A 22,125-nucleotide genomic window follows, 5' to 3' on the forward strand; every position below is an offset into this window, starting at 1 on the left:
CTAGTTCAATGGTTTTCAACTGTGTTTTTGGGTGGTTTTTTTTTTTTTATTTCCAGTAGAGATAGGAATCCCGAAAAAGTCAGATCCATAGCCAGCCGGCCGGCTTGGTGCAACCACTTTCCACAGACCCCTTAGGAGCAACCTGGGCCCTTGCAGGGTCTCTGGCTGAAGTCTGCTGTAGAGTGACCGCCCATCTAGGAGAAGCCATAGGATGGCAGCTGCAATTGCTAGCATCTAAATCACTGTAGGTGATGCTGCGCAGGAACACCTCTGGTCACCTTTATCCATGCAAAGCTGGGCTGAGTTGGAGCTGGCAACGATACAACTCCAGGCTGGCTCAGGCAAACAAGGGATGGCCTACAGCAAAGGACAACCTACACTGAAACAAAGCCCAGACCATCAAAGGGGTGATAGCAGGAGGATAAATGTTGGGGCTGGAGCCTTGAGGCACTCAGGGAGGAGAGGAAGGGCAGTGGGTCAGCCCTGATGACCCACAGAGGTGGGACAGGATGGAGAAACAAAAGAAGGCAGTTGCTGTCAGCTCCAGATTTCAAAAAGCTCATCCCGATGCAGCGAGTGGTCACCAGCCATGGAAGGAGCCAGGATGACGACTGCAGAGCCGTGTCCCTTGCACTTTGTGTTGCTGCGAGGGACGGCGGGCAGACCCTGGACACTCACGTCTCAGTCCCTGGGTGCTGGACAGACACTTTTTTCCTGGTTGTGAGTATGCAGGTACAAGGGTGTGAGTGAAAGTGGGCTTGTTTTTTTAAATAAAATCCCCTTCCCCTCCTCCAAAGTCTCATCTTTATATTTGTTGTATCATCATTAACCTAATCGTTAATTAGGGGACTGTTTCCTACAATCTCCTTGGCAGATTGCCCCTGTGAGTATGGCTGATGCTCTCTGTCCTTACTCGTGTCCCGTGCTCCTGCTTGGTTGTGGCAAAACACTTTTTTTTTTTTTTTTTTTTTTTTTTTTTTGCCTCTGAGCTAGGAGATTCATCACTCGTGTCTTCCTCAGCACGTATCCCTTGTGCAAGCTTTTTATCTTCTGTAAAGTTAATCAGATTTTAGATATTTTTTTAAGTGCTACTAGAGAGAGCTGTCGTAGTAAAATTATTAATATTTAAGACTGAGAGGTGTGGCTAAGAAGCTACCTTTACTAAATACACACTTTCTTTGACTATAAGGTGACAGTCTGTGATTGTTCCCAACTCCTTGCTGCTGAGCTGGGATAACACTGGGTGTGCTACCCCGACGGCCTCCCCCGAGAGCTTTCTCCCCATATCATCATGATATTTACTCCTTGATTCCTTAGATTTGGGCAGTTACTAAGCTGCATAAGGAGCCCATCCTTCCCCTTTTGTAAATATTATCACAACACAGGTTTTCTTCCTGAATTCCCCACAGATTCCTAGTCACGCTGAACACTGGCACTGATGGTACAGACCATTCTTCAACGCAGTTTATGCTCAGATTTGCTGGATTAGAACTGTGTAATTTTACTCACTGCTAAGGTTAGAAAAGTCCAAACAATAAACCTGCAGGCAGAAGAACTCAAGAATCATTTATATTAGATATTTGAAGAAAAAGCAGAGGTGGCATGTATAGTGACAAAATGAAAATGCCAGGTGCTCCACATAAATGGAGACTATTGAAAAGCAGCTATGAAGGTTAGATATAAATCTGACTGCTTGACACTATCAAGTAGATTATGTCACTTTGGGTTTGTTCCGTTTGTTAATAACAAAAATAATGGTGCTGTCTCACGTAATAATCTCGACCATTGCTGCTGCTCCCACCAGGTGTTATGAGCTGGACACTGCTGGACGAGGTCAGCGTCCCGTTCAGCGTTACTGCCTCCCTTCTGTTTGTGTTATGAAAAGTCCCTTCCCAAGAGATATTTATAAACTATGATCAAGTTTCTTAAACTTGTTTTGATAAATGAAAGCAGATGTCTGGCGGGATTCATCTGATTCATCTCCAGTGTTTACAGACAGCGGGATCTCACTGGCAGGGTCCAGAGAGACTGGGGCGCTGTGCATCCTGTCCTAAACAGATCACAGAATCATAGAATGGTTTGGGTTGGAAGGGACCTTTAAAGGCCATCTAGTCCAAGCCCCTGCAAGGAGCAGGGACATCTCCAACCAGACCAGGGTGCTCAGAGCCCTGTCCAACCTGGCGTTGAATGTTTCCAGGGACAGGGTATCCACCACCTCTCTGGGCAACCTGTGCCAGTGTCCCACCACCCTCAGCATAAAAACTTTTTTCCTAATATCCAATATAAATCTACTTCCCTCTATTTTGAAACCATTACCCTTTGTCTTGTCACAACAGGCCCTGCTGAAGAGTCTCTCCCCCTCTTTCTTACAGATGCTTACATCAAATCAAATAAGAAAGGCAGAACTACACCTTGTAAACACCTAAAGCTACAACCACCTTATCGTCCTATTTCATACAAGTATGTGTATTTTTCATATATTTAATCTTAATTTAATTTTAATCTTTAATTTAATTTTTAGAATAACCTGCCTTCCAAGAGTGCAAATTTCTTTCACAACAGGCAACGTGAACCTATAGGACATAACTCTTGATGTAAGCATTCTGTGATAATACAGTTGTTTAGCTGATGCCTTATAAACAGGCATGTCAGGAGTGGCTTATTCTGTTCCCTGGTCAGGGGCAGCCTGCAACAAGTCCATGCTGTATTTCAGCGTCAAAGGAGCTCAGGTCCTGGGATGAACCAGCAAAATCGTTTTATGGACGGAGTAATGTTGCATTAATATGAACATATGCAGAGGCTGGGTAGTAATTTTGTGTCATCCTGGCTCTAGAGATGGGAATAAAGAGGGTTGTAAAGAAGATGGTTTGTGTATTAGACTTTTTAATCTCAGTTAACTGATTGCCAATTTATCTGAGGTGGTTATTAGATTTGGAGAAGCTGATGTCTGTCTCAGGACATAATTATTTCTGTCATTCCTTCCTCGAGCTGAAACTAAATGTTTGTTAATTGGCACTGATTGATTAAAGCAGAACAAAGGAAAACGTTGTCTGAAAGTCTGAGGCTTGCCCTTACTATGAAATATGGGAGCGCATATAGCCTGAGATAAAATCCTATGGAAGACAACAGTTTCTGCTTGGCACACCGAGCCTCGGCTATATCCTCAGTGCCCTTGTCTCTCCAGTCCAACAGCTGTTCTGCGATCAAACATAAAGGAGACCAAAAGTATGTAGTTTTTGCCATAATATAGCAAAACAGCGGTAAATAGTGGTGCTGAATACTGTATGTCTGAACTGCTGCTGACCTTGCCTAACTGCATGATGAGAAAAGTTAAAGCAATGGTCCCCAGGAAGGTTTTACAGAGAGGTTAGTTATTTCACTATGAAAACAAACCAGAAGCCTTGGTTTGGGACTGAGGTCACAGCACTTCTGCACTTTGGGCACTTGGATTGTCTTATCTAAGGATCTTCATTACGGCTCATGCCCTCACACCGCCATCCCATCCCGCTCCGGGAAGTCTTTATGAATGCCACAGGGGTACCTCAGCAGCCAGGTGATCTGTGTATGACAGAGATATGAGATTTGTGCTGATGTGGAAACAACAGTGTCTTAAATCACTCCAAGTACAGCTGCCCTGCGTTTTGTGGGAATGAGCTAAAATTGTCAAAATTCTATTTATAGAATTGCATAGTCAGGGCAAGGTGCCCCGCTGCTGCTATATAAAGGGTCTGATCCTTCTTCCACCTCCATGGCGTTTACATTTGTGCAACTTCATTAATTTTTGTCAAACAATTCTTAACTTTATCCCCATATGCATAAGAAGAAAGTGAAACCGCAAACCTCCGTATAGCATATCCCGCTGTGAAAGAGACGGCATCTCCCTGGTCTGACTGCACGGCTGTCAAGGAGAGCCAGACTGTATAGACTGGGACTCATGGGACTGAGCCACAGGTTTGTCACTGTCTCAGTGATGGGACATCGGTTTGCCCTTCAGTTTCCTCACCGGTAAGGTAAGACTACTCTTTCTTTACCTAACGCTGATAGAATATTTGCACGTGTAAAGTGCATCCACGCTGTGTGCCATTGTATGAAATTAATACAAGTGTATTAGCTTGCCTCACAGGACTTGCAGAGATGAGAGGTGACAGGAGGAGCAGGAAACCTGAGATATTGAAGGGGGAAAGGAATATTGAGAAAATAATTGCATTTGTAACTAGTTAATAGGGATGAGGAGCTACTCACCTCACCCTACCTTACCTTGCAGGGGACTTGGGAGGCTTTGCTATTAGACTTAGCAATTGTTGTGCAAACAGAATTTTGAAAGAGTCTTAAATTGGGTTTATAAAAAATTTAGGAAACAACATGTTATTAGAATAATTGTACAAATTACTGTCATTGCAAAAGTGCTTTTATGTATGGATATACCAGTTGGGAATAATTACAGTCAGTCTGTATGTAGCTGATACAAGAAAACCATACTCCCTTTTCCAGTTTGTCTTCTTCTTGGTTATGAATTTGTTGTACAAATCATCTAATTAGAGCATTCCTATAAGAAAAACCTCATTTGATGGAAGAGAGCTTTGAAGCAAAGACCAAATATTATAATAATAATGCTCACTGTTTTCTCATATTTTGAGTTTTTACAAGTCATAGTATTTGTGAAGGACTAGTGGCCTTGTGAGCTGTAAATTGTGATCCTGCTAAGGTACAAAGAGTTCTCTGAAGGACTATTGAAAGGCATTTTGAGTACATGACGGATGCTAAAATGTTGTCCTTTCAAGGAATTCAAACTGTCTCGGAAGTGTTTAAGGGGAGATGAAAAGTTCTGTGATGTACTTCTTCACGCTTCGTGCTGTCCTACAGCAGATAAATGCCTTCGGGTGGAGCATTTCAGATCTTTCTACACACTCAACTTGTCTAATTATTATCCTGGAATCATTTCACATTTGAGGAGTTTACATTGGAAAGGGTGCATCTGCTTGTCAGGTCCAAATGGTAATAATGCCTTTCCTCCAGAATTAAAAATAACTACTTTTCAGATTGTTTTTGCTTAAAAGTCTCAACAGGGCAGGAAAGCACATGCAGTAGAGCAGCATACAGACCTTTTACCATGAGTCTCTTCAGAAGCTGGGAAGCTGCGGACATCCCACGTGTGCTTGGGCATTACCTGTGTGGTGAGACATGGACATTGCCTTGAGCAGGAACGGGACTGTGGGGCATGTACGCTGTACCAGGAACATAGTATCCCTTGCAGCTGGATTTCATAGACTTGTTGAATTGTTGGTAGGGACGGACCTCTGGATGTCTCTAATCTAACCTCCACCTCAAACCAGGGCTGGAGCCTACACTGGATTGCGTCAGCCATGACTCGCTCTGGTTGAATCTTGACCACCTCCAAGGATGGAGATGCCATAGCCTCTCTGGTGTTCCAGTGTTCCAGTCCTCTAGTGAAGGAGTTTTTCCTAGTGTTCAATCTAACCCCCAAGTCACTGCTTGTGGGCATTGCTTTGATCACTGCTGCTACTGAGAAGGATTTGGCTCCATCATCTTTTTAACTGCCTTTGCATAGCTTGTGAGCTGCTATCAGGTCGTATCTTAACTTCGCCATCGTTACTCAGCAAGCCTCACGCCCTCAAGCTGTCCTCGCAGAAGAGCCCTCGGCCATGAGTGTTTTAGAAGTTCACCAGTTCCCCAGCTTCTCTGCATCCCTCTTGAAGTGGAGGCTCAAACAGGTGTAGTCGCACCAGCACCAACTAGAAGGGATGATATCTTCCCTTGATCTCCCACATTGGGAGTTTGCTTCATTTGTGATGAGGGAATTGTTGGCTCCTATTTAACCTGGCTTTCAAGATAACCCTTGTGCCCTTCTCAGTAGGGCTGCTCTTCAACCAGTAGGTTCCCAGCCTGAACTGGCACATGGGGTTATTCCAGGTTGATGCAGTATGGCACACATCCCTGCTAAACTTCACGAGGTTTCTGTTGGCCTCAAGCTTCCCAAGGATCGAAGCACCGGTGCTTGGCATGCCAACTGCCCCACCTAATTTGGTATTGTCTGCAAATCTGCGGAGAGTGCCTTCTGCTTCTTGTTCAGGCTTTTCAGACTCCTTTTTCATGAGGAGAGAGGACACAGCCTTGGTCTGTGGGATCTATGGACTAGATATCTTCTGGCACCTTGTTTTGAGCTTTCACACACCCGCCTTTTGGCAAGGCTGGTTGAAGTGGTTCCTGCTGCAGCCTGGCCTCTGGCTGCTCCATCCCTCCCTTTCCACTCCCCGGTTACGCTGACACTAGTGTTTGGGGCAGGGTGGCAAACCAGACTGGTGGGCGGACGTGGGATACACACAGCCATCACAGATATTTTTGTCCCAACAACAATTATTTTGCTGTGAAGCAAAGCTTCCTCAGACAGCGGAGCCATGAGCAGAGCTGCTCTGTTTTTGGCCCTGGGTGATGATGCTTCACCTCCGGCCACTGCTCCCCGCAAAGTGCCAGGTGGCGACGGTCCCCCTTGCTCAAGGATGTGATGTATTTATGCCGCTCCACCCCAGACAGCCAAGGCTGCTAGGAGCAGGCAGCACGTGTGGCGACCTCAGGCAGAGCGACCGTAAGTAACTCCCGAGACACGTACCGGGCACAGCTGTTTGCAGAGTCAGTGTCTGCTGCTGGCCAAAAAATACACGCTTTTTTTTGGTTGTTGAGCTTTTTTTTTTTTCCTAAACTGCTTTCCTACTAGTGCTGTTGGCTCCGGAGGCCTCTCTCACAGCAATGTAAACACAGCTACTGTGTGCGCTGCGTCGGAGAGAGTGCCGGTCCCCGTCACTGCAGCCTGTAGCTCACAATGAGACAGCCAATGCCAACAGATGTATAATGAGCATTTAAAAAGTGCTTATTTTGTCATCCAATCATCGATCATCCTCGTTGTGTAAATATTTTTTGTTTCCACAATAAAATGACTTTAGAAGAAATGTTCACCAGGAATAAAAAGTTTTGATTCTCCTGATAAGATCAAGACAGTCAAAATGATTAATACGACATTGGGGACAGCTCACAAACGAGGCTTAATTTATGTGGCAAAAAGACCTCGTGGATTCATCAGTGCTTGGTCGTGCCTGGAAATTCAGCGGCAGCTGGAAATTTGATGGTGACCTCCGATAAGCGAGAAAATGGTGAGGGTTTTAATGAATGACTTGAATAAGAAAATAAATAAGCTAGTCTTTGTGGTATTCTTCCTGATATTTGTTTTGCTATTAAGTTCCATTAATGCGGCTCTCATCATTGTGCCATGTTGATTGTCTTGACAGCACATCACGACACATGAGCGTTGCTGGCAGCTTGGCTGTCGGGAAGGGGGTACGTCGTCCTAGACACACCAGGTAGAGCAGGGAGGTGACTGCAATAGGAAGGCATTTGGAAGCCTTTGGCAAGGCGACGTCAGAGATCGTAAAGATAGAAAAGGTCCTGGTGAGCATCTTCGTTCTCTTCCCTCAAACTGGCCGTAGGACCTAAACGAATTCCTCTCAGTTCAACTTTTTTTTTTTTTTTGCGGAGGGGAGAAAAATTGAGTCTTGATTTACATCTAGAAAATGGGGATGGGGAAAGGGGGCTTTAACCACAAACTTTGGGAAAGTTGAACTCACGGTTGATTACTTTCCTTGCTAAATTGCGCAGTCCGTTCTTAGCCTCGGTTTATTAATTTGCAGTGTTTATTCCCTGGCTCCTGTATCTTTGTTGTGAAGTTTAGGAGCATTTGTTATGAAATGTTGATTTCCCATGTGAGTATTTATAGACTGTGTTTGAGTCACCTGTTAATCTTCCTCTGAGTAAAACCAAACTAAGCTCCCTGTTTCTTTCACTATAGGGCACATTTCCAAGACCTTGTTCGTTCTGAGTTTTCCCAGTTCAGTGTCATCCTTCCTCGCTGTAACACCAAGACTGCATTCATACTTCTGGTGGTAGCCATTGCCCGGAACTGCTGGCCACCAGCTGCGTCCCGAGGTGCTGTTCTGTAGAGGGCAATGTGAACGCACTGAGGCTGGTTTCCATCTGAAAAGCGGAGCTGCATGGGATGGACGAGGAGACCTCAGGGGTCAGTGAGCTAGCTGGCAGAGCCTGCACTTGCCACTGGAAGCTGTCCCAAACCCTGTCAAAGGCAAAGCAAGGATTTTACAGCTTTTAGAACAATAAGGGCTATGTAAAAGCTGTTTCTTTCTTCATTCAGAACATCACAGTTGATTAAAACCTCGGGTTTTCAGTCCTTTCTAGTTTCTGGTGCCTTCAGTGCTTTCCAGGGAAGGCAGAGCAAATTACCCAGTCACAGTACAGCCACTTTTCTTGGTTATCTTGCAGAACCTACTTACATACAGTTCCCCCAAGGATCCCTAAGAGCTAACATACACACAGAGGCAACACAAAAGGCACCATGCTGATTTTCTTTTCTTAAAGTGTACCAATGCTTGGGTGACCATCCCAGTAAGTCTTCCCAAGTCTCTGCAGCTCATTTCAGATCCCCACAGTTCATCCAGCCAAGCTGCAGCTCTATGGCCCACAGATCAGGAAAGCGTTGGAGTAATCTCTAAGTAATCTTGAGCAATGCCATAATGAGCTAACGGCAGCTTTTGGAAGCTCTTCGATACAGTATAATGTTCAACCTTGATTTTTTAGCTAAGTTTATTTTGGGCTTCATGAACACAAAATTGCTTATCTGACATGGAAGCTCCTGTTAGACTTTTCAGAACCAATTCAGATGTTTCCGGTGGAATTCATAAAGGTATAGAGACGCTTTGTTTCCTTTGAATTTGATGGGAGTTAAGTGCTTAATTACTTTTATCGATCTGAGCTTTTACTTGGCCACCTCTGCAGTGTTCTAATGCTCCCGTGCTCACATCCCTTCGGCCCTTTGGCTGATGGCAACACCTTTTTTCCAGAGCAGAAAGGGAACAGAATATGTGACCGTATCTCAGTCCCTTCAGTGCAAAGTCTGCTGGGTTGGCTCTAAGTGCCAAGAAGCTGATCTAAACCCCTTGACTCTCCAGCAAAGCAGATGAAGGGCATACGTTCTCCACTCGGTGCTTAGCTAAAGGGATTGTAATGACCAGCAAAGCAGCAGAAGGAACTTTTGGGGCAATAACATTTTAATTGGGAAGTGTACATATTAATGCTTCAAGGTTTTGTGTTTGAGTTTTACTGTGTATGCTGAGGGGTTTTTTTATTTTTTATTCAAAAGGACTTACATACTTAAAAATATTGTTCCTCTTTATGCAAGCTTGAACTCACTTTGTGGCCAAGCACAAATGTCCACAGGAAAAGGTACTTATTTTAGAAATACTTTTTCACACAAATAGTATCCCAAGGTCCCTTCATAGCATTATCTCAAGTAGAAAAATTCATCAAACAAAATATTCACGCAATCCATTTTAATCATATGAACAACGCATTTTATTGTGGCCAATTGAACAAGCATCTAAAAAGAGAGATGAAGAGCAATCAGCAGAGGGAAATAAATCACTTTCATCTTGGAGGGAGCAGGAGAGCAAAGGGAGGTTTGGGGAGAAAGCTGCGGTGGAGATTTCCTCACTGAGGGGCTGTGTTAGGGAAAGAGGAAGAACAAATGCTGGGCGATCAAGAGAGCCCCAGAGGGGAGCAGAGGAGGACTTGGTCTGTATGATGTGGTGGATTTTGAAGATCAGGAGAGGGCATTTGACGCTGTGATGCAAACTTCCGCGCTTGGGGAAAAGCAGGAGTTAGACCAAAAAAGGGCTGAGGTTTCTTTCAGGAGAGGTAGACAAAGAGCAAAGATGTCTTTTTTTTTTTTTTTTTTTTTTTTCCCCATCAGATTTGGCTAAGAAAGGGATGGGAGGGACAGGAAGACTCAGAAGACAGAGCTGCTGGAAGAGTCCCTGTAAAATTAATTAGCAGATCTCACCTTATTTTCTACATTCAGCAACAAGCCAGAGAGGAAACAAATGGGATTATTTTAAAGTCATTTTCCCTTCATCATATTTACTTTCTAGAGAGATAGTAAAGAAGACATTGACATGCCAGACTCGATGGGATCCTTTGTTTCATACGATGTGGTCATTTACTCTTACATTGGACTACATATTTCTCCAGCCACGGGAGCAAAACACTCAAACTGTGGAAGGATATTCCATGTTTAGAGATGCCCTTGGACACCTTGGCAAACTTCGTCTTGTTTCTCTGGCTAAGAGCTATAAATAGATTTTGCTCAATCAAGGTCTTAGCAGAGCAAAATATTTTTAAGAGCATAAAAAAAGTGACAAGCCATTTTGCTTTGAAAGGACCAGGTGTTTGTCTAGCTGCATAGTAACAGAGGAAAGAGAAACTACCTTAAAGGCACATCTATTTGTGCTATTTCTTAGTCTGAAAGTAACAGAGACTGGTGGATATAAATAAAGCATCTTAAAAACTTTGAGACTCAGAAGGCGTGTGTGAAGCCACCTAGTTACCCATCAGGTTACCTTGTTCTTCACCTCATGACATATGAGGTAATGATTTTAAAATAGAGGGAGATAGATTCAGATTAGACATCAGGAAATTTTTTTTTTTTATGCTGAGGGTGGTGGAACACTGGCACAGGTTGCCCAGAGAGGTGGTAGTTGCCCCATCCCTGGAAACATTGAAGGCCAGGTTGGACGGGGCTCTGAGCAACCTGATCTGGTTGGAGATGTCCCTGCTCCTTGCAGGGGGTTGGACTGGATGGCCTTTAAAGGTCCCTTCCCACCCAAACCATTCTGTGATTCTGTGATTTTATATCGGGATACAAACCGCCAACGCCTGTGGTTGCACTGCGCCTGGCTCTCTGGGGCCTGACCTAACGATGCTCTAGAGCTGCTATGCCAGTGTCAGTATTCTATAATCACAACAGAACAGTAAAAATTTCATCTGCCAGTGAAATGCCGCTATCTTGGCTGTGAAATATGGCAGTACATAATAATTCATGCTGGCAGCCCTGAGCATGTAAGCTGCCTTTTTCTCAACTGAAATTTGACCAGGAAGCTTGCAGGTAGGAAGGCGTCTCCTGACAAACCAATTTTTAGATGATTTTTAATGACTCAGAGTAATTAAAGGTCTGTTTCCATTTCTGCTGGTGGACAGACAACAGGACCTGAACAAACCCCCTCCACCCTTCTGTTGCCTCTCCCCAGACTGTCAAACATGAGGAGGATTAGGGGGGCAGGAAGGTGCCCTGAGAGCTGGGGGTCAGGAAAAGCACGGGAATGGGCAGCCTCGCCGGGCAGGATCGGGATCCGCAATGTGAAACGGTGCAGAATCCGGTTTCTCCTTACCGAGCAGGGCGCCGGGCTGGGACGGACCGAGGGGCCCGGAGGTGCCAGGGGCGAGGTCAGGCCCCGGCACTGCCCCCTCGCCCCTGCACGGCCCCGGGGAACTGCTTTCTCTCCCACCCGCAAAACGCCCAGGGTTTGCCCCGCACACCCTCGCTCCCCTCTCCAGGGGCAGGGCCACCCCCTGCCGCCCCCGCCCCTCCCGGGGGCCCCGGCCTTGCGCCCCGGGGCTGCCCCGTCCGCTGCGTGCCCGAGGGTGCAAGAAGCGAGGCCGGTCTGACGGCGGGGCGGGGCGAGGGAGGGCTCGGCCGGCTCCGGCCCCCCCCCGGGCCCGGCCAACCCGCGGCCGCCGGGGCTGGGCCATAAAAGCGGCGGGAGCCGGCGGGCCAGCGGCTCCAGGTTGGCCGCAGCCCTGCCCGGCTGGCCCGCTCCTGCTGCACGGCCCCTGGGACAGCGCCGGGCCCTCTCTCGTCATCCTCCTCGCCCCCCAAGATGCTGTTTTGGCACACGCAGCCGGAGCACTACAACCAGCACTCGACCGGCAGCTACCTGCGGTGAGTCCACGGGCAGCGTCGGGTGCTCGGTGCCCTCGGCATGGGACTCTGGGGAGATTTGGGGGGGTGTTCTCCATCCCCAGCGCCCGCTGGCCGGGCGGCACCCGGCGGAGCCGCCGCATTGCCCACGGTCACCGCTCCTGGCTTTTTTTGGAGAGATGTGGGCTCTGTTTTTCTTATTTTTCTCCCTTTTTCTTTCTTTCTTTTTTTTTTTCCCTTCCTTTTTCTTTTTCTTTTTCTTTTTCTTTTTCTTTTTTTTTTTTTTTTTTTAATTTCCCCGAGTGTTTCGTTAGCCAGCCGTCTGCAGTTTCGCTTTATCTCTTTCACCGGCTTCCCCCTCCTCAGGGACTGCGGGAGCGCGGCTCGGAGGGGAAGGTGCGACAGTCGCGGAGCGCTGTCAAAAGTCTGGAAAAAGTCTGTCCGCGAACTAAGAGGGCATCTAGTTTCTCAGGATGGGACTTCTTTCTCTCTCTTTTTTTTTTTTTTTTGGGATGATGGGTAAAAAAAAAAGCTCAGAATTTCACTTTCTGAACTTGTCTAAACCAGCTTTTTCCTGCTTCTGCACAGTCGCGTTTAATTAAATGTGCCTAATTTAAGCACAAGGGCTGCTAAACAATAGTCTGTAACATGTGTAGCACAAAGCTGTATTTCCTCTCTCCAAAAGACAACAAAGCAGACAACTTTGGGAGTTTCCCTTCTGCTGGGTGCTTATGAATTATTTTTTTCTGGAATATGTAAAGCTGAGCTCTCAGCTGGTGTCAATTGCTGCTGCTCTGCTGAATTCATGTGATTTTTTTTTTTTTTTTTTTTCCTGAATTGCAGCAGTAGAGAATCTGGCTGTGGCTCAAGAGCCTTGCTTTCAAAGTGTACCCCCAAATAGCTGCTGTTGAGAGAACATGGTGTTAGTCTGGTGAAGTGCTTCAAATGCTGATAATACTTCTCTTTCAAGGAGACACGCGATCTTAACTATTCCTGCCCCCTCTCTGCAAAGGAACTTTTTTTGACAGAATAATAATTTCCCATTATCAAATGATAAAATACTGTGAGATTCTTGCTTTCTGGCAGCTTTCATGTTTTTTCATACAAGGTGCTTCACCTCCTTCCTCTCTCTCAGTAAGGCTGTTTTAACAACATGTGTCCCTCCAAAGTCTTGTTCTCTCTGGCTTTGTGCTTGCACAGCGGATCAGCTGAGGACAGTGAGAACGGTGGTACCAGCTGAGACTCAGCATTGGCCCTTGTGCGTACGGTCTCAGTGTTGGAGAGTGCTTACAGTGCTCAGGTTGCCTCATTAGCACCATGATGTGTAATACCAGAGTCCTGCAAGATCATCAGGTCTGGATCAGGCTCAAGCCCACAATTCAAATTCCTTGGAATTGTCCAGAAAACATATTTGATTATTTTTGATTTGAATGTTAGCTGGGGAGATGAGGGATACCTGATCTGGCAGGAAGGCTGCTAGTTTGTTTTTAGGAACAAACTTCAGGTCTAGTGAGTAGCTGCCACTGTGACCCTGGTGTTTTTGATCTGGGACTAAAAGCCCTAAAACCAGTTTTATGGCAGTAATAGCCTCAGGTGTTTCAGGGAAGGTCAGCTGAATAAAACCCTTGTGTTTTTTGTAGTGACCTCCAATTCTGGCCAATTCACTCTCCATGGGAATGTGTGAAGACATGCATTTCTAGAGGGGCATTCTTCTGAGCTGTGCCTTGCTGAAGGCTCTCTGTACTTGCTTGTAGCAACTTCGTGGAGGAAGCTGAAATAGTGCAATCCTTGAAGGAGGTGTAGAAAAAGTTTGTATCAATTATACTTTGCAGAAATCAAAGGCTTTGCATATCTGAGACACCTGTGTAAATTCTGCCATACCTCAGTTGTATTTGTAGTTATAGCAAGACAATACTACAGAAAAATCCTTATAAATCTTCATTCATTTTTATGGAAACCCTGTATGTATTTCATTCTCTATTCTGCCAGATGGCTGAACTGTCTCAAATAAGTTTTTCCCTTCCCAGGTAAGCGGACTAACCCTTGGTTAAGACCAGAACTATAAAGCTTTAGCATAAAGGTGAAACCTGTGAGAGTTTTAAGTGTTTCTTTTTCTTTTTAAAGGATGGGAACTGTTGTAAAAGCCTGCTTTTTCTGAAACTTGATTTGCAACTCTTGTGTGAAGAGAGTTGAACAAATACTGTGTCTTATACACCTACAGCTTAGAAAGTCTTGTAAGCCTTGATCTGTTGTTCACAACCTTCTAAGTTCTAAAAATTTTTAATAAGGTGAAATATTTTAGAAGAGCTTCCTCCAAAGCCACAGATACCACTGGACATTAGTCCAACTGCTGTAGAAATAAAAATGTGAGTAACTTGTGTGGTTTCATCAGTGCTTTAACATGACGAAGCTTTCCAGAAACCAAATCTTAGATTCCTCCATGCTTACAGTCTTCAAGGATCAGACAGCTGTTCCAGCAAGTGTAGGGCTGTTAAGAGCCTGATGTGAAATAAGATATTTGAATTTTGACTTCCCCTTGCCTAAATTTCTCAACTGTTTCAGCTGAATGGGTGTACAAATTCCTCACCCTTAACTGTTACACCTGGGCTGGATCTTGTGTGCTGTTTTTTTTTTTTTGTGGAACTGCAGGAGCTTTCAGGCTTCAGAGTTTTTGATCTGTTCTTGCCTGTGAAGCAACGGGCGTTCCAACGGCATTGTGCCGACCAGCGTGTTAAAGAGCAAATGTTGGCATCTGGGGTGAGCGAGAAGGCTCTGTGGAGCGGTGTTGGATCCTGCGTGTGTCTGGAGCAATGCTATCTATTTCAGAAATCTACTGCAGGCATTTCTGTCACTTCATTGCTGTAGTAAATCATCATCACTAAGGGAAAAAAAAAAAATAAAAATCCTCTCTGTGGCTGCAGTTAGGCAAGAGCTGTGATTATGTCAGTAATGCCAGTAAGCAAATGGGGCTGGATGCCTTTGAGTTGGTGATAATATGGAGGGGGTGAGGCTGGAAGAGAAAATGGAAACAGGGATGGGTATTTCTTTTCTTCTGTCTATATCTGAAATGGCACTGTTTGCTCTCTGGCTTTATCTTGCCTTAAATATGAGTACCTGTGTTTGAACCAGGTACTTCAGCAGTTTGCTATAAACTGCTGCACTGTTTCACTGATGACCTGGGTGGCCTTCAAGGTTGTGGGTGCTACGAATGAATGCAGGGTGGATCATTAACTGGACAGGCAAGGAAAAAATTCTTAATGCCCTTTCCATAAGGAGCATGCCTGTCCATGCTGGTGTGTTCCTGAACAATTTTTCTTAAAGCTTTTTGTGTATGGGATTGCTGAAAGGAGCAGAACTGCAGCCTCTGTAATAGGAATCTCAAATCTTCACACTTCTGGAGGAAATGAAGGAGAAAAAATAATCACTTCCTATTCTGAACTACCTCTGTGTTCAGTATAATCCTCCTAATTTGGGAGGATGTTAATGCCTTAAGTAGGTGGACACAATGATCGGAAGTGTTAAGACATGGGAAAGGCTAATGTGGGTCTTTGGTATCAGACATGCCAAGATAAGGAGGCATATTCCTGGTGTCTCATTTTGTACTAATCATTCTGTTGCGCTCTCAGCCTTGTTAATACCCGTCCTGCTTGGGGATTAGCATGGGTTGGGATCAATTTGACTGTGAATCAGTGGGCGGGTCAGCATGAACATCTTGTAAAGGACTGGGACTGTGCACAGATCCTTGTGGAGCTGCTCCTGAGCACCTGTGTGTGCATTTATGAAAGCAGCCCCATGCTCTGAGAGCTATGTGATTCCTTGGGACCAGGTTTATTAGAGTGCAGGGAGATGCTCTGAGTCAGTCAATCCAGCAGTTCCTGCCACCTGAATGTCTCCTTTTCACACCAGAGCTGTCTGCTCCTCACCCTTGGCTGCTACTTGTAGATGTTTTACTAATCTGGCATTCAGCTGTCAAAATAAAGTGCCCTTTCTTGCTATTTTTTTCTGAAAGGCTTTTGTCTGAGAACCCAAGAAATCTTAAACAAATGTGTTTCCACAAGGATGAAGAATCTATTTTTGATAAGCTTTTTTTCCTGATGCAGAAAAAAGTTAACTGAAAAGTAAATCTGATTTATATTTCAGGAACATATATCGATTCTCAGAAATAGTCTATTGTGCTAATGCTGTGTTCTTTTGTGTCTAGTGCTGACATCCTAGAGGCAGAACTTGCCTTCTTACATTATACAGGCCAGATTCTTTCTTTTTTAGCCATCATAACTCAGTGTTTCTCCAGAGACCATCTCCATTATCTCAAAGCATCATGAGAATCAAATGCAGACTGAGGTGAGAATATTCCGTGAAGTCTTTAACTAAATATGTGTGAATTGTGTGTTGCAGAGATGTCCTTGCACTGCCCATCTTCAAGCAGGAAGAACCGCAGCTGTCTCCAGAGAATGATGCCAAACTGCCTCCCTTTCAGTACGTCCTCTGCACAGCCACGTCACCTGCTGTGAAACTGCATGAGGAAACCCTGACCTACCTCAACCAAGGTAGGGTGTGTACTGCACTGAAGGAGGGTGAATTTCCTGGGAATGGTTCATGAGAGAGAGATTGAATCTCATACTTGTGCCTTACCGGGAGGGCAGTGGGATGGGAAAAAGAGGGAGAGAGATGGGGAGGGGGATGGAGGAAAGGAGGAGTATTTAATTTTTCACATTTATATACCAGGCTGTCAACTGATACGAAATAATGAAGTGCTGTTGATGCAACTGTTAACTTAAAGCAGCATTATAGCATGCACAGTTCCCTGTGGCCAGTTACTGGCTTAATCTCAGACAACTTAAACTGCAGCCTCCTACCTTCATCTTAAAAGGCCAGATTAATTAAGCAGATTGGTGAATTTTGGGTTGGGGATGGCTCTTCAAATTGCAAGTCTCCAAGTGCTGCTGGAGGGCATTGCCAGAGGGTGAGTTAGCAAGTATCCACAGTTCATGGGTGGTCTGGGCAGAGTGTGACATCGCTGCCACCAGCTGGGTGATAAGGCTCTGCTCAGATCCTAATTTGACAAGTTGCTGGGGTTCAGGGCAGCAAGGTCCTCTATAACTAATTTTCATTCATAGGCTAATTTTCACTCCTGGCTAAGCAAGCACTGGGCTTCCCCCCCCCCCCCCCCCCCGGCCTTTGGCAGAATTTGTGCAGACACATCTGTGGTTGGAGTTTGGCTGTCACTTTGAGGCACCTCCTACACATAGGTCCTGGAGGGATCAGACTTCTCCAGGCACAGATTATGCTAAAATTTACTACACTTATTTTCTGTCAGCTTGTAAACACCTAGCAGCAAGCCGAAGGCTGTCCACCCTGGCTTAGTGAGATCCTCTCCTGCTTGAAGACACTGCCCCAGCTTTCCAAGCTTCGTGCACCGAGCATGAAGCTCCCTCAGGTGCTGCTCTGGCTATGTTTGTCTCAATGTTTGTACAAAGCAGAGCTCTGGCCTCAGGTGTCTGGCTGCTGGATCTGTGTTGCTAGCTGGTAGACCCATGGAGCCCCCTGGAAGATCAGCCAAGTGCTCCTCTATCTGAGAAGCCAGAGGTTTCCTGTCACATAAGCTGGCACTGTGCTGTCTCACAGAGCGAAAGATTCTTGAGACTGTCTTCCCAGTTTATCCATCCAAATACAGCAAACCCCAGAAGGTAATATGGGGCATATCAAGGGTGAAATGGAGATCAATCTTCCTGTGAAACACTAAATTATTTTCTATTTCGGAGTAAAAGATTTTCTGTTGTGAAAAAGCAGTTCACAGCCAAATATTTTGGTACACATAAGGTAGCGCCTGCTTTTTTACCTTGGTAGGGCAAATGTTAGACAGCTCAATATTGTTAGACACTCACACAATAGTTAGACCCTCATACAATACCATGAGTTTTGAAAATTGGGTGACTAAAGCAGTCTAGGTTTTCCTATGTAAAGTATGGCTGTTACTGCCTTTGCAGAGAGACCATGCTGTATCAGGCTTCCTCCTGCTTACTGTAGTTGTCTCATGCTCCATCTTGACACAGTACTGACCTGTTTCCTTGGCAGACCACTATTTCTTGTATATCTTCTGCATCTGTACTTCATCCCTCAGTGGGGAAGGTGGGACATGTCCTTGAAGAATATACCCTGGAGAGCATGAGGCTGGACAGGCCTGGAGGAACAAAGCAGGGATGAGGCTGGCAGGAGCTGTGCAGTGGGGCAGAGTTGGGAAGGGGCTGGGGGAAGAAATGGGCACTCAGTGCTGTTGGCTTACCATGGTGGATGGATAGAGCACCTTTTCCTAGAGGGTTTTTGGGGTGATTAGTGGTAGAAGGTGGTGCCTATCCTGATAGCTGAATGGCTCACTGCTTTCTGTTCCTCTTGGCAGGAGCTTTGCATCTGCCTGTCACCTTCTCAGGAGCATCCTTACCTCATTTATTTAAGCTTCCAAGCAATTTGTCTTCCTTCTTACACTGAGATGCTCTAGGTCTCTGTATGTAGATGGATTTTTTTTTTTCTTCCCTTGAGAGCTTGCAATGTACCTACTTTAAAAGCCACTCTGCTCCACTCCAGCAGGTTGCTTCAGAGTCCATACCATTGGCTACACTCTTGCTCCTGGCATTGATGCTTTCCAGTAGGCAGGGCAGACCTTGACTGTAAATTTGTCTGACATGTCTACCTTAAAGCCCCTTAGCCCAAAATTCCTTGCCTGTGCTAGTTAGGAAAAAGGGACTGGAGTCTGCTCCCATGTGGATATGAGCTGCTGTGAGAAGCTTGTGTGTTCACTGGAGGTAACTACAGATATGGGGAGAAGGGGATGCTGGACACCTTTCAATCAGTTGTGGTCAGAGCTGGGGAGTTTAATTTCTGTTAGTGGAATATCAGTGAGGACATTGCCTGGGGTTAAAAGAAAAAAAAAGAGATGAGGGTCTGTCTTGCAATTGCAGGACAAAGAATCAATTTGAACTGGCAGGTAACCTCCCATTTCACTTAGACATTTCTGTTTATGAATTTCTACCTAAAAGGGTATTTGGTCTGTTTCATGACATCTGTGTCAAAAGTATGTTCCTCATGCATTGACCTTCTGGAATGAAAAAAAAAAAAAAAGAAATGTGGAAATGTGTCTATTTAAAAGCAAAAGTTAAAGTGCTTGAGTAATTTTTTTCTCCTTTCAGCAGCACTTCTCTGTGGAAACCACTTTTGATTCTTGAGGTACCTTTTCCAGCAGGTACCTGTTGTGTAGGTGCTTTCACATACCTTCTCCAAAACCAGAGGAGGGTGCTGCTACTCTTTACTTTGACCTGCTCAACACAAGCCAGGCAATCCCATACTGATCTCAATTGTCCTGCCTGAGCTAGAGCTAAGTGCAAGTTAATCCTATTAATAAAATGATGTTGTATGAGCCTGATGAGGTATGTATGTGAAGAGGACCTCAAAGCAGCACAGGTCTCTGAAGCAAATATGCACGGCATGGCAGAAGAGCTGACTGACTCCAGAGCAGTGTGACCTGGCTGCAGTGCTGTAGCCATCTCATGAAGCAATTTACACCATTCCCTACACCTTATCACCTAACACTGACAGTAAGCAAAGGGACACCTCTTGCACCTTACCCTTTTTCTGTGCTTATCATGGTCAGGCCAAACACTGTTACACAAAACTTCCCTTCCTCCTTGTATGCCTGAGTTTTGTGATGGATTACTTTAGCAAATGGGTAACTTCATTAATGGATGTCCCTCCACCTGGTCTGTGCTGGTGAGAGCTTCAGTCATAGCTGGTTCCTAGTAAGGCAAAGACACAGTGCCTGTCCCAGCTCCAACAAAGCAATTCATATCTAGTGTGGGTGGTTACCCAAAATGTGAGGACTGGATTTGGGGTTTTCTTGCTGGGTGACTCTTGCCACTTGCTGTCCGAATGTTCCTTCCTGACTCAAGCTCTTCACCACTCAGTAATTGACCTTCTGTCACTATGAAGCAGCTCTGCTCCTTGCCCAAAACAGTCTGCATGTGACTGATCCAGTGGTGGTTGGTGAGTGGACCAGCTCAGGAGATAGTCTGTGTGCAGAACTGGATAGAAGAAAGGTCAGATCTGACAGCAATAGAGCAGGGGAAGCTGGAAGAACTGAGTAGCAAATTGAAGGCAAAGTTGCATAGTAGAGATGGAGGAACCTGTGGAGAGACTCAGGTGAGGCCTGAAAGGGTTTCATGTGGGCTAGGAAGAAGGGCTGTCCAGCGGCTGTGTTTATGTACAAATGGGAGAGGGTTCCAGGCTTGTGGAGTATCGTGACTTCTCATGAGCCTTGCTTCTTACTGGATGGACCCAGAGAGGTGGTCAGCGGCACTGAGGAGGAAGAGGTCTTTAGCCTGGGCTCTCTGCAAGGATGAAGGAGGAAGCCAAGAGGACTCCTGAGCTGGAGACCAGAGTTTTCATCAAGGGCAAGGGAAGTGTTTGTGAGGGAGCATAAGGGAGTGAGCTTAGCTGTTGTGTTAAGTTGACTTGGGGACACTCAGCAGTGGCAGGCTCCCAGGCTTGTCTGCTCCAGTTTGAAACTCAGAGTGCTCGCTGGCTGTGGGTCTAGAACCAGCCTGTAAATGAAGTAACTAGAGTCAAATCCTTAGCTTGGTTTCCAAAGACTGACTCATTACACTTGTCCTTCCTGATCTTTCTTCTCCTTGCCTTCCCACATTCTTTGGGAAACTGGAGCCAGAGCCCTGTTAGCCCAAATTGAACATGATCTTATTTTGCTAATCCTTAGGGCAGCTCCTACATTAAGAGATCTTTACTGGACCTTGAGAGGATTACTCATCTGACAGGACAAAGTATAGACTTATTAGTATGATGTCTTAACACCACTCCACCTTCAGTCCACCAAACTGGTAAAGGTGCTGTGTCCTCACATGGGGAGCTGCTGCTGGCACCTCTCCTTTGGTCAGGGATTGTGTCTGTCAGCAGAGCTACACTGTCCAGAAGCCTGCAGCATGAACATCGCCTAACATTTTTGGAACTAGCCCGCCTTTTAGCACTATTTCAGTGTCTCTTGTGGATAGGGATTTTTTTCAGACAAACAATCAATCAGCAACCATATTACAAACCGCTGCTTTAGCAAGAGGGCTTGATGCAGTTGCATATTCCATGGTCTGCAGTCATATGGGGTGTGGTTTGACCAGGGCTGGTTGAAACTAGTTTTGAACATGGAAAGAAATGGGAGCAATGAAGGTGATTCCAGAAATTGCACCAGGAGGCATGGAGAGGAAACAAGCACTGTGCAGTAGATGTGAATGCTTGTAAATGTGAAGAAATAAAATAATTCCTTTAAAAAAACAAAACAAAAAGCCAAGAAACACAAAAACCTGAAAGTCATTGCCCAAAGGAATCAGCTCGTAGTGCCAGAACCACATGTGGACTGTGAGCTATTCAAGTCAAGATTTGGTTTCATGACCAGCATTGCATTGGCTCAGAGCCTCAGATCTAAATTACTCCAAATAGAGGGTGGTTAAGGTTGATGGCAGGGGGTCACTGAGAGCATACTGTGACAGATCCAGCCCTGTCCCTTAGCGATACTTCAGAGTAACCGGCTGTCACCTGCCTGTAGAGTTTTCCTGGGCTCTGCTCAGCTCTCCAGATCTGTGGTATGTGGTGTGTGGTTCTTGACCATGTGGGGATTTGAGTATACAGCTGGTTAGGAAGGCTGGCCATCTCTGCTTTACAGTGTCTTCCAGGAGTCATCTTTATTGCCAGTCCTAGACAGTTCAGAAAACAAACCAGTGAAAAACCCCAAACCATGAGAGAAAACAACTAACATCTGACAAGACCTGTGGTGATTTTTTGGGAGCATTGCTGTAGAGGTGCATAAGCAGCAGATGCCTCATGAAGCTAAAGAAGGACTTAGTTTGAGTCCAGGTCCCACCTAAATGAAAGCCCCAGATTTCAGCCCTCAGGCGTGAAGGCATATATCCAGGTTCAAGACACCTGTACATAAACTGATACACTTTGATCTATGCTATATTTAAAATCTGCTGGGTGTTGTCCTGCCTCAACTCACTGCAGACATGTGCTGGTTTCTCCTACAAAGAAAGGTGCAGAAAGCACCAGGTGATGAGCAGCTGAAGAGGACATCTTGAAGCTGGTTGCTAATTGCTTGGGTAGGAGATGAAATCACTTGCAACAGAAGGCAAAAGAGAACCTTTGCCTCCCTTAAAAAGTCTAAAGTTCAAATTCAATTGTCTAATCTTCTAGAGCCAGAGAACCCAGTTTTAAACACTGAGATTTACAGTAAATGAAAA

General features: G+C 45.4%; 1 protein-coding gene across 1 annotated transcript in view; it reads left to right on the forward strand.

Moving 5' to 3' along the window:
• The first annotated feature begins 11,795 nt into the window (after positions 1 to 11,795).
• TFCP2L1 (transcription factor CP2 like 1) overlaps positions 11,796 to 22,125 on the forward strand; it is a 32,356-nt gene continuing 22,026 nt past the window's right edge. Inside the window, exons 1-2 of the mRNA XM_086750940.1 lie at positions 11,796 to 11,857; positions 16,232 to 16,383. Of these exons, the coding sequence (XP_086607066.1) occupies positions 11,796 to 11,857; positions 16,232 to 16,383 (214 nt within the window). The remainder of the gene's footprint in view (positions 11,858 to 16,231; positions 16,384 to 22,125) is intronic.

Source organism: Chlamydotis macqueenii, chromosome 6, assembly GCF_036417535.1.
Source record: "Chlamydotis macqueenii isolate bChlMac1 chromosome 6, bChlMac1.mat, whole genome shotgun sequence".
NCBI lineage: Eukaryota > Metazoa > Chordata > Aves > Otidiformes > Otididae > Chlamydotis > Chlamydotis macqueenii.